Source organism: Chiloscyllium punctatum, chromosome 36, assembly GCF_047496795.1.
Source record: "Chiloscyllium punctatum isolate Juve2018m chromosome 36, sChiPun1.3, whole genome shotgun sequence".
Lineage (NCBI taxonomy): Eukaryota > Metazoa > Chordata > Chondrichthyes > Orectolobiformes > Hemiscylliidae > Chiloscyllium > Chiloscyllium punctatum.
This window is the reverse complement of record NC_092774.1, coordinates 70825469-70838312: the sequence shown is the minus strand read 5'-3', so window position 1 is coordinate 70838312 and position 12844 is coordinate 70825469. Positions and strand designations below refer to the sequence as shown.

Here is a 12844-nt window from a genome sequence, read left to right as displayed (position 1 = left end):
CATGACCAATTTGGCCTAAAGTCACACCTGTTTACATATAAACAAAAGGCCTTTCAAATTCCCTTTCATCTCTGTTCAAACCAGACTGATCAGAACCCGGCCGGTTTATTACCTCTCTGAAAAAAGTCATGGACAGAGTCTCCTTGAGCCAGGGAAAAGCTTTTAGTCAAAAAAGGAACTAGCTTTGTGACACCTGTTAATCAGCATGAACTAGACCCTTCAGGATGAGGTACAGCAGGGATTAGGTTCAGCAAAGTGAGAACGGAGGGAGAGTGTGTGAGATGGAGATTTTCAGCTTCCAGGGAATAAGAGAAGAAAAAGAGTTTGCTGTAAATTAGAATTGATTGGATGGGCCAATGGACCGAGGAGTGGCAGATGGAGTTTAATTTAGAGAAATGTGAGGTGTTGCACTTTGGTCAAGCAATCCAGGCAGGACTGGCACCATGAAGGGGAGTGTCACAGAACAGAGAGATCTTGGAGTGCAGGTTCATGGGTCCTTGAAAGTGAGTCTTAGGAGGTCATGGAGTGGCTGTACAGGACATTGGTTAGGCCACTTTTAGAATACTGTGTTCAGTTCTGGTCTCCCTGCGACAGGAAAGATGTTGTGAAACTTTGAAAGGGTTCAGAAAGGATTTTCAAGGCTGTTGCCAGAGTTGGAGTGTTTAAGACACAGGAAGAGGCTAAATAGGCCACTGAAAATTTTCTGTGGAGCATTGGAGGTTGAGGGGTGACCTTATAGATGTTTATAAGGGGCAGGAGAGGGTGAGTACCCAGGTTAGGGGAGTCCAAAACTGGACGGCATAGGTTTGTGGTGAGAGGGAATGAGTTAAAAGGGACCTGAGGAGCAACGTTTTCACAGAGGGTGATGGAGTCTGATATAATTACTACAAAATTTAAAAGGCATCTGGATGGGGATATGAAGAGGAAGGGTTTAGGGGGATATAGGCCAAATACTGGCAATTTATTTAGATTAATGTAGGATTTCTTGTTGACACAGATGAGTTGGGTTGAAGGGTCTGTTTCTGTGCTGTATGACTCTAATCATCTTCGGTGAAAGCAGAAGTGTTGTTATGAAGACTGGACTTTCAGAGCAGCTTTCAAAGATGTTTTGCCTTGACTGGGAACAGAAGTTGCAATTAAATCTTTTATTTATGAGACAGCAACTGAATGAGTGAATACATCTTGGAAAGTGAGAATTCATTGAACTGTGGGGATGAAGCCCTACCCTATCCAGTCATTTCTGCTGGTAGATGAGACTCTGACTCAAGATTAGGGGGAGTAGATTTAGGACAGAGATGAGGAGGAACTGCTTTTCCTGGAGAGTAGTGAATCTATGGAATTTTCTGCCAAGGAATCAGGAGAGGCAGCTTCATTAAGTATATTCAAGTCACAGTTGGATAGGTTTTTGCAATGGTAGAGGAATGAAGGGTAGTTGGGACAATGGAGGTAGGGGTAGCTGAGACGATGGATAGCTCAGCCATGAGCTTAATGAATGGCAGAGCAGGCTCGATGAGCCAATGGCCTACTCCTGCTTCTATTACTATGGAACTATAACCCTGCATTTCCCATGGCTAACCCATCGAACCTGCACATCCCCTGGACACTTTGGGCAATCTAGCATGGCCAATCCAAATCAAGGCCAGTGAGCAACGTCGTGATTGGAGAATTAACATCAGAGAATGATAGAAAGGGACAAGGAGAGTAAATATACCAGCGATTGAAACTGGATTCTAAAGATCACAAAAATTGAAACTAACACGGTGTGTCTGAATGTGTGCTGCATTGTAACAAAAGCGAATGAATTGACTGCACACATTGAAGAGAGTAATTATGATCTGTGACTCCTAACAGAGACATGACTTCAGAATGACAAGGATTGGATCCTGAAAATTGAGGGGGTAGTCAAATGGAAAGCAAGATAATGGGAGAGGTGCTAATGAAAGCACTGATCACAGGGTAATCTGGTGTCAGCTCGGATTTCAGGTCCTGGTTTCTCTGTCCTCTGTTGATTTTCCTGTTCCAACAGAGTAAAATGTGGGTCTGCTCTCAGCTCTGCTGGATTTCTGCTGAAGCTTTGACATGACCCCCACCCCTTTACACCTTCTGGAACAATAAAACATTCAGTGAATTGAGACCCAACCCACAATCTCCCAGTCTCTCAAACTAATCAGACACAAGAGTGTAGTCATAGCATGGAATCAAACAAGAAAAATGAAACAAAGTTAAATATATAAGTGCTCGTGCTTAATTAGATTAGATTCCTATATTATGGAAACAGGCCCCTCCACCCAAAAAGTCCACACTGACCCTCCGAAGAGTAACCCACCCAGACCCATTCCCCTACATTTATCCCTATATAATGCACCTAACATTATGGGCAATTTTGCATGACCAATTCACCTGACCTGCGCAACATTGGACTGTGGGAGGAAACGGGAGCACTCGGTGGAAACCCACTCAGACCCTGGGAGAATGTGCAAACTCCACACAGAATCAAACCCAGGTCCCTAGTGCTGTGAGGTAGCAGTACTAACCACTGAGCCACCATACTGCCCCCCAATTAGGAAGTAAACCAGAAATAGAGCTTTCCCAGGATTCTTATAGTCCCCTACTTGAGGAATACTCTCTCCCTTACATCTATTAGTACCCAGCTATGATTTACAACAATATTTACACCAATGTAAATAAAGCATCTGTTATCAAATAGACATAGAGATCTACAGCATGGAAAGAGACTTTTTCTCTCCCTCATGCATGCAGGCACACACGTGACTGACAGGAAGTTCTAGGATTTACATATTACATATTATTGTTACCTGCAACCCATTCTAAACGATGAAAGACTTAATCCAGGTCTGTTCAATATATCATTTCAGTGGCAGGACACTAATGTTTTTCCATGAATTCTGTGCCTTATGATCTTATTCTCCACAATCACCTGATGAAGGAGCAGCGCTGTTAACACCAGTCCTTCCAAATAAACCTGTTGGGTGTTTGATTTTTAACTTTGTCCAGGTTAGGTTGGATTGGCCAAGCTAAATTACCCGTAGTGCTCAGGGATGTGCATTAGTCAGGGCAATAGGGGGAATGGGCGTAGGTGGGTTACCCTTCGGAGGGTCGGTATGGACTCCTTGGGCCGAGTGGCCTGCTTCCACACTCTAGGAATTCTCTGAAAGGAAGGGATTACTCTGTTGCAAATTACAGGGCAGCGCAGGCGCAGTGCGCGGAGCTGTTGTCGGCCTTTCCCCGCCCCCTCACTTCATATATGACGTCATAACGCGGAAGTGGCCCTGTCCGTTTCAGAGTGAAACTCCCTCCCTCTGGGCAACTCTTCATCCTGGGAGGGAGTGGGGGGAAAATCTGTTCACTTGAAGGAACTGGAGTGATTCCAGGGAGGGGGCAGACTCTGCAAACTCAGGTATGTGTCTTAAATACCCGGGTGAGGAGGGACGGAGGGATGGGATGGGGCTGTTTACCCTCCTGCGCCAGAGACTTAGGGGTGACCTTCTCGACTTCGAGAAAAGAATGAGGGGCATGAATAGGGTAAATACACAAGGGCTTTTCCTTGGGATGGGGGAGTCCAGAACCAGAAGGTAATAGGTTTAAGGTCGGGGGAAGATTTAGGTTAGATTATATTCCCTACAGTGTGGAAACAGGCCCTTTGGCCTAACCAGTTCACACCGACCCTCTGAAGAGTAACCCACCCAGACCCATTTCCCTCTGACTAATGCACCTAACACTATGGGCAATTTAGCATACCCAATTCACCTGACCTGCACATCTTTGGACTGTGGGAGGAAACCGGAGCACCCGGAGGAAACCCGGACACGGGGAGAACGTGCAAACTCCACACAGACAGTCTCCCGAGGTTGGAATCGAACATGGGACCCTGGTGCTGTGAGGCAGCAGTGCTAACCACTGAGCCACCGTGCTGCCAACCTAAGGGGCAACTTTTTCATGCAGAATGTGATGTGTGTAAGGAATGAGCTGCCAGAGGAAATGGTGGATGCTGGCATCTGGATGGGTGTTTGATTAGGAAGGGTTCAGAGGGATATGGGGCAAGTACTGACAAATGGGACTAGATTGATTTTAGGTATCTGGTTGGCACGGAAGAGATTGACCGAAGGGTCTGTTTCTGTGCTGTGTATCTCTATGACTCTGGCTTTCTGCTAACGTATGTACAGTTTCTCTCTGGTGTCGGTGTTAATGCTTTGATGTCTCCTTTCCCCCCCCACTTCCCAGGGACGTAAATGTGAGAACAGAGGGGGAGAGTGAGATGGTGCTTTCAATTTTGTGGAATAACTAAAGAAAAGAACGTTCCCCCAAAAGTAGAAATGCTTGTTCTGAATTTCTACCCTGGAATGACACTGATGACTTTTGTAATCTCTTTTTACAGAGTATTTGGCGATCTAAGGACGGAAGTTTCAAAATTAACAGATTAAGGGTTTATGCCTGAAATGTCGACTTTCCTGCTCCTCGGATGCTGCCTGACCAGATGTGCTTTTCCAGCACTGCACTTTTCAGCACTGACTGTCCAGTAACTACAGTCCTCACTTTGTTGTCAATGTCTGATAGTCATTCAATCCATTGAGACTGCAACAATTTTTGACTGTGATTCTGTGAGAAGGAGCAAAGCTTTTTGGTTCCTGTTTGAGTACTTTTTCGGCATGAGTGGGACTGGATAAAAGTCCCTACTGTTGCAGCGCACTGAGTGTGGAGCCAGAAACAGTTGTACAGCCTGGAAAGAGGAATTCGCAGTGAGGAGGGGCTCTACACGCAGTTGTGTACAGCTGAAGCTTCAGCCATGGAGAAACCTGAGGAATCCCACCCCGTGGAGGAATCATGGAAGTGTGGCGACTGCGGGAAAGGCTTCCGTGCTCCATCTGCCCTGGAGGTTCATCGGCGCAGTCACGCCGGAGAGAGGCCATTCATTTGCCCCAGGTGTGGGAAGGTCTTCAGCAATTCCTCCGCCCTACTGAGGCACCGATGGGTCCACACGGGGGAGAGGCCCTTCAGCTGCCCCGATTGCGGGAAGGACTTCAGCTATTCTTCTGACCTGAAGACCCACAGGCGGGTCCACACGGGGGTGAGGCCGTTCTCCTGCACTGTGTGTGGGAAGGCCTTCAGCACCTCCTCCACCCTACTGACCCACTGGCGGGTCCACACTGGGGAGAGACCATTCACTTGTTCCGAGTGCAGGAAGGGATTCTCTCAGGTGGGCAAGTTGCGGACGCACCAGCGGGTCCACACTGGGGTGAAGCCTTTCAGCTGCCCCGAGTGTGGGAAGGCCTTCAACGATTCCTCTGCCCTTCAGACCCACAAGTGGATCCACACACAGGAGATGCCTTTCCCCTGCACAGATTGCGGCAAGATCTTCAGCAATTCCTCCACCCTGCTGAAGCACCAGCGGGTCCACACAGGGGAGAGGCCCTTCAGCTGCCCCGAGTGTGGGAAGGGCTTTACCCAGGCGTCGGTCCTGCTGATCCACCAGCGGATCCACACGGGGGAGAAGCCTTTCTGCTGCCCTGAGTGTGGGAAGGGATTCACTCAGATGGGCAACTTGCGCACACACCAGCGGGTCCACACCGGGGAGAAGCCCTTCATCTGTCCCAAGTGCGGGAATGCCTTCAGCGATTCCTCCACCCTACTGAAGCACCAGCGGGTCCACACTGGGAAGAGGCCATTCCCCTGCCCCGAGTGTGGGAAGGCCTTTAGCAATTCCTCTGACCTGCTGAAGCACCAGCGTGTCCACACGAGGGAAAGGCCCTTCAGCTGTCCCAAATGTGGGAAGGCCTTCAGCGATTCCTCCGCCCTGGTGAAACATCGGCGGGTCCACACGGGGGAGAGGCCCTTCAGCTGTCCCGAATGTGGGAAGGGCTTTACCCGGGCAGCCACCCTGCGGAGGCACCAAGGAGTTCACGTGCCATCGCAGGGGGATTGAAGGAGCGACTGTCGAGTGCCATTATGGACTGGGCTATCAACCCAGTTCTGGAACTCCCAGGTTTGAATCCCACTGCAGCAGATAGCGGATTTGGAATTCGGTCAGAAATCTGGAGGTCAGAATCTAACAATGAAACCATCGGGCGGGGTCGGGGGGAAGCCCCATTCTGATTCAGTCACATCCTTTTTAGGGAAGGAAACTGCTGTTGTGGCGAAGGATTCACTCAGTCGTCCCAGCTGCATCCTTTCCCTGGTCTGGCCTACACGTGACTGAGACCTACAGCAGTGTAGTTGACTCCACCTGTTTCCCCCCCACTTCTTTCCCTCCCGGCAGATGGGCAGGGAGAAACTTACTTGGAGACAGGGTATGGGTTGAAATCGCTGAGTGAGGCAATACTTCTTCTGGGTTAAGGCTGTACAAAGGATCCAGTTACAAAGGGACAAGTTAGTGGTGACCAATAGGAAAGAAAGTGGTGTTGGGGGGGTGGTGGCGGAGGGGTGCTTTGACCTTGAACAGTTAAAAATCAGCTACGTTTTCAACACCTTTTTGCTGAGGTGATCTGGAGCTGTAACAAAGTTGGGTCGCAGTCAAGGTAACCTGAACTTACTGCTGGGCTCAGACTTTGAAAGCTTTGAGCTCCAACAGGTTTTTGTTTTAAAGCTGCTCATTTCTTTCAGCCTCCTGTACTAAGTTTCCAATGCCATGTATCAGATGGAGCAGTGAATGAGTAGCTGGTATCATTAGAAATTGTAAAGTTTTCAGGAGTGCAGAGTGCGTTGTTTCATTGGCATTGTAAAGTTTACTGGCAGCACCGGGAGGTGTGGGCTGTGTTCACGAGATACGATATGGAGGGGCCGGTATTGGAGTGGGGTGGATAGAGTTAAATATCTCACAACACCAGGTTATAGTCCAACAGGTTTATTTGGAAGCACTAACTTTCGGACCGCTGCTCCTTCATCAGGTAGCTGTGGAGCAGGATCATAAGACACATATTTTATAGCAAAAATCAGAGTGTCATGCAACTAATAGGATATATTGAACAAACCTAGAGTGCTGTTAAGCCATTCATCTTTTAGAATGGGTTGCAGGTTTTAGTTCGTTAATACGTAAATCCCAGAACTACTTTTAAGTCATAGTCTTGAGATGACTTAAGGTTTATTTTTTAAAAAAGTGATATCTTAGCTCAGACAATGCATTACAGATGTGAACTTCGAGTCTATCAGTATCCCAATCTTGAATCAGACTGGTTCTATTTCCAAAATAGGAATTTATAAAATATTACATGGATTGACTGGTTGCAGATTGTGTTTTTTTTTGAGCAAAATTGAATGTATCTGCAAATATAATTCTGCCAATACAAATTCACCCCATAGAGTTGTGCGTGCATGAGAGAGTGTGATTGTGTGCATGTCAGTTTGTGCATGCGAGTGTGCGTAAGACTGTGTGAACATTTGGTAAAGTGTGAGTGTGATGGAGTATAAGCCAGTGAGTGTGTTCGGGCAGGGAGATGGGGAGGTGTGTACATGTATATGTCTGAGAGAGAGAGAGAGAGAGCGTGTGTATGAGAGAGGTATGAATAAAAGCGAGTGGTTGCGTTTTGCTAAGACAAGGGCAGGACTTGTACAGTTAATGGTAGGGCCCAGGTCATGTTGTAAAACAGAGACATGGGGGGAGTTAAGGTACATAGTTCTTTGAAAGTTGCATCACTGCTAGACAGGATGCTTAAGAAGGCACTGAGCAGCATTGCCTCCACTGTTCACACCATTGAGTTGGGACATCTTGTTGAGGTTGTACAGAATGTTGGTGAGACCACTTTCCGGGTACTGAGTACAGCTCTGGGTGACCCTGTAAGAGGAAGAATACTATTAGAGAGGGTTTGGTAAAGATTTACCAGGACTGGAGGGTTTCAGTTGCAAGGAGAGGCTGGGACTTTTTTCACTAGAACACAGGAGGTTGAGGGGTGCGCTCATTGAGATTTATAAAATCATGGAGTGGAGATAAGGTGAATAGAAAGGGTCTTCTTAGTGTAGGGGAGCTCAAACTTGGGAGACATTTTTTTTAAGGTGTAAAGAGAGATGTAAAAGGAACCTGAGGAGCAACGTTTTGACAGAGGGTGGTTTACATGAGGAATGAACTTGCTGAGGAAGTGGTAGATGCAGGGACAGTTACAACGTTTAAATGACATTTGGATGGGTACATGAAACGAAAGGTTTAGAGGGATATGGGCCAAATACAGGCAAGTGGGACGAGTTCAGTTTGTGAATCAGTGGATGATTTGGACCAAAGGGTCTGTTTCTGTGCTGTATATCTCTCTGAACCAGAAGTGATCTTATTGAAATCAGTAGAATTCTGAAAGGGGCTTGACAGGATAGATGCAGATAAAATGTACCTTTGTTGGGGAGGGTCACAGAATCCTGACAATGTGAAAGCAGGCCATTCGGCCCATCTATTCCACATTGGCCTTCCATATTGCTACCCATCCATACACACCCCCTTACTCCATATTTTCCATGGCTAATCCACCCTAACCTGCACATCTCTGGGCACTGTGGGTAATTTAGCACTGCCAATCCACCCTAATCTATAATTTACCTTCTCAAGAATGTTATTTAAGTACAAAGCTTTTCTAAGAAACATGTCAGTCTGACTGGACATTGGGACACAAATAGAATTCACACCTCTGTTCAAAAAGCTCTGCATTTCAATGGCATTTTTGAGAAGGTAATTAAAACCAAATTCTGGGATTAACAAACCAAAGAGAAGCAACCCATTCTAAAAAATGAAAGATTTAATCTAAAATTGTTTAATATATCACATTTCCATAATACTTGACTCCTTTGACTATAAATTCCGTGATCATGATCTCAATCTCCACAACCATCTGATGAAGGAGCGGTGCTCCAAAAGCTAGTGCTTCCAAATAAACCTGTTAGATTATAACCTGGTGTTGTGTGATTTTTAACTTTGTCCATGGAAACTCATGAGTTGTGGGACTTGTAACAGTTGTCATTTTGTGATGTGCTCCAAGTGAAATTTATCCTCTGCTCAGGCACAGGTGAACAGTGTGTTCTTTGACTTTGTGGATGGCCAGGCTAGCAGTTATTAAATGCTTCTGTTAACCAGCAGAAGCAAACTGTAGATCAGCAATCGTTACTCAATAGTCCTGGTAATCCTGTTGGGTCAACAGAGAGAGAGAGAGAGAGAGAGAGAGAGAGAGCGCGAGGATGTCACATCTAAAGTACATACAGAAAAGTTGTTTTGCTTGTTCAGTCAGTTGAGTTGGTTCTGCACTCAGATGAGAGTAGATACTGCTTTTAATGGATCATAATTAAACACTATGATGGAACACCTTAATTTCAAGGAATGCTGAAAGGGCAAATTGAACTGTAACCTTGAAGAGAGGTGTTCTTCCATTTCTAACCTTGGATAACCCAACTGAGATATTTTTACTGATCGCTCCAGAATCATTTTACTGCTGGATTTTTTCAGGGCAAATAATTTATGGGAGAAAATTTCGATATTGGGAAGGCAGGGAAATTTAAAGAAAAGGCTGTTAAAAGCATTTTAACTGGCCCTACGAGCTCTCATGGGACAGTGCATTTGCCATAAACATTTCAGAGAAATTCTGTCTTATTGTTGGACTGAAAACAGTTTCCCCATTGAATGTTAAACAGCTATTGAGAACATTGCACATTATAAAGTGCGTTCTTGAGGAACGGAGGAGGATTGAATTTGCCAATGTGAAGCACATTTTGCAGAGAGAGGAAATTTCTCAGGATTGAAGAGGTTGATAGAAGTCAACAATTGTCAAATTATTTCATGAAAAGTACAGCTGGTATGGGGCGATGACTCGGGATCACAGAAGAGGAGTATCTGTAATGAGCACATAGAAACAAACCCTTCAGTCCAGGCCAACCAGATATCCTAAAGTAATCTAGTGATCCATTTGCCAGCATTTGGCCCGTATCCCTCTGATTCCTTCCTTATTCATATCCCCATCCAGATGCATTTTTTTCTTCTTCGGAGAATACTTGGGTGAGAGCCAAGATATTGCTATTGCTCATCCTTTCCACACTGTGCCTAACCTTCCCTTTGTGCTAATTGTAGCTGGAGAAGCCTGAAATCTGAAAAGGATTTCCTGAAAAAAAACACTGATTCGAGGTTGGGCTCAGTGATGGATTTTCTAAAGCTTTGCTGTTGTAGTTTTCAATTTGACAAAAAAATTTTCAGTCATTAATGTCCAAGACAGAGTAGATATTCATTTAAGATATAATTGAGATATATATGTTCTTTACAATGTTTTTCCTTCATTACCAGTGATTGTCTGTCATTTGGTACATTGAGCATCATCTTTTTGTGATTTAACAGATATGATTTGAATTGAATTCTGTAAGATGGTTTTGTATTTTATTTAACTTTGTGTTAAAGGTTTCCTTTTCATGACTTTATTAAAATATCTTAATGTATTATAATGAAGCAGCTAATTTATTCTGAAATTATTTCAATTAGTTGGTCAATTGCCGAATAATAGCTGCATAACTGTTGTAAATATTGACACCCAGGAAAGCTATTTTGTTTAATATATCTTATCAAAACAATAAAATTGTTTTTCATCGGAAATAAAATTTGCAGTCTTTTATTAAATGGTTAAAAGTAACTTTGCACTTAATTGCTCCGTTTGGGATTAAACATTGTGACTTTGATAAAAATACTCTTTCAGAGATTACGGTGAGTGTATTAACAAACAAATGTTGCCATTTGCTCTTGAATTACCTCAAGCTCAATTTGAAATTCTTCAATGAGTTGAATAAGGGGTACACAGTGAATATTTATTGCACTTTGCTGAAATTCTCTGCACTACCAATGTATTTGGTTAAACAAGATATGTATCTCTCCTGATAACTTTGTAATTCTTTGATATTTTATTTGTCAGTGCTCGTGCCCAAACATCCTAAAAAAAATGTTTTGGCATTTGGTGAAGTTGTGAATTTTCAATCTGTTTCACAATTAAATGACACAACCAATCTAAAGATTAAATACATATCACCATCTCTTTGCCGTTGTTATAATAGAAAGTCAACATGTAGAATTGCCAATGAAACATAAAACGTGGCTGCTCTTAATGTGGAAAGACTGAATATCAATTGAAATGATCAGAATTAGTAGACATGATGGCATTGTGCACAAACTGTGAGTAGTGGGAGTTCAGAATTTTTCTGATCACTTAATTCTGACACATGCAGTGATGGCAGCATCATAATCTGTTTTATTTGTTCATGGAATGAGAGGATCACTGGTAAAACCAGTATTTTTCATCATCCCTTAATTTCCGTTGAATAGTGGGTGAGGATAAGATGAGGTTGAATTGCAAGGCCTACTGGCTTACACTGTCCCCTGACAAAACAGAGACTTTGGGAGGAGAACAAAAATTGGAAATTTAAGATATTGATGCTCCCATTTATCTCTCTCAAAAGGCAGTTGTTTGGTCCATCAAATTTGTAATGGCTCTTTTTATAGAGTCATAGAGATATACAGCACAGTATTCTTCCAATAACAGAGTGACTAGACCTGTACTCAGTACTCTAGAAGTGGCCTCACCAACATCCTATACAACCTCAACATGATGTCCCAACTCCTATATGCAGTGGTGTGAACAATAAAGGCAATGGTGCTAAATACCTTCTTAACCACCCTGTCCACCAATGATGCAACTTTCAAGGAACGATGTATCTGAATGTCCCTCCACACCGACATTTCTCTGTTTCACAACATGATCCAGGGCCCGACCATTAACTGTACAAGTCCTGCCTTTCCTTGTTTTAGGAAAATGCAAGCCCTCACCTTTATTCATACCTCTCACAGCTAACCGATGAAGCAGCAGTGTTCCGAAAGCAAGTGCTTCCAAATAAACCTGTTGGATTATAACCTGGTGTTGTGTGAATTTTAACTTTGTCCACCCCAGTCCAATACCAGCTCCTCCATATCGTTTCGAGTGAATACAGCCCACCCCTCCCGGTGCTGCCAGTAAGCTTTACAACGCTGATGTAACAACACAGGACCTGCACTCCTGAAACGTTTACAATTTCTAACGATACTCGCTACTCATTCACTGCTCCATCTGATACACGACATTGGAAACTTAGTGCAGGAGGCTGAAAGAAATGAGGAGCTTTAAAACAAAAACCTCCTGGAGCTCAAAGCTTTTAATGAGAGTTTGAGCCTGGCGGTAAGTTCAGGTAACCTTTATTGTGACACAACTTTGTTACAGCTTCCGATTCCCCAGTAAAGAGGCATGGAAAACGTAGCTGCTTTTTAAACAACTCTGGGTCAAAGTGTGCATACACCACCTCACCTCACTTCCTTTACTACTGGTAACCACCAAGTTGTCCCTTTGTAATTGGAACCTTGGTACAACCTTAATCCAGAGGAAGTAGTGCCTCACTCAGCAATTTCAACCCAGACCCTGTCTCCATGTAAGATTCTCCCAGCCCATCTGCTGGGGGAGGGTGGTTGGAGATTTGGGACAGTGTAGAGTCAACAAGACTGCTGTGGGTCTGGAGTCACCTGTCAGTGAGACCAGGTAAAGGATACAGCTAGGGTGACTGAGTGAATCCTTTCCTCAAAAGGATGTGAGTGAATGAGATGGGATTCACCACCACCCCCCCAACCATGAAAATGGTTTCATTTACAGATTCTGAACTCAAGATTTCCGACAGAATTCCAGTTCCACCAACTGCCACAGCAGAATTCATACCCGGGAGTCCCCGGAACTGGGTTGATAGTCCAGTCAATAATGGCACTCAGCCATCACTCCTTCAATCCCCCTACAATGGCACGTGAACTCGCTGGTGCCTCCACAGGTGGCAGGAGTGGGTGAAACCCTTCCCACACTGAGAGCAGGTG

General features: G+C 44.6%; 1 protein-coding gene across 1 annotated transcript in view; it reads left to right on the top strand.

Moving 5' to 3' along the window:
* Positions 1–3281: 3281 nt before the first annotated feature.
* LOC140460650 (uncharacterized) overlaps positions 3282–12844 on the top strand; it is a 62206-nt gene continuing 52643 nt past the window's right edge. Inside the window, exons 1-2 of the mRNA XM_072555268.1 lie at positions 3282–3418; positions 4397–5914. Of these exons, the coding sequence (XP_072411369.1) occupies positions 4805–5914 (1110 nt within the window). The 5' untranslated portion in view covers positions 3282–3418; positions 4397–4804. The remainder of the gene's footprint in view (positions 3419–4396; positions 5915–12844) is intronic.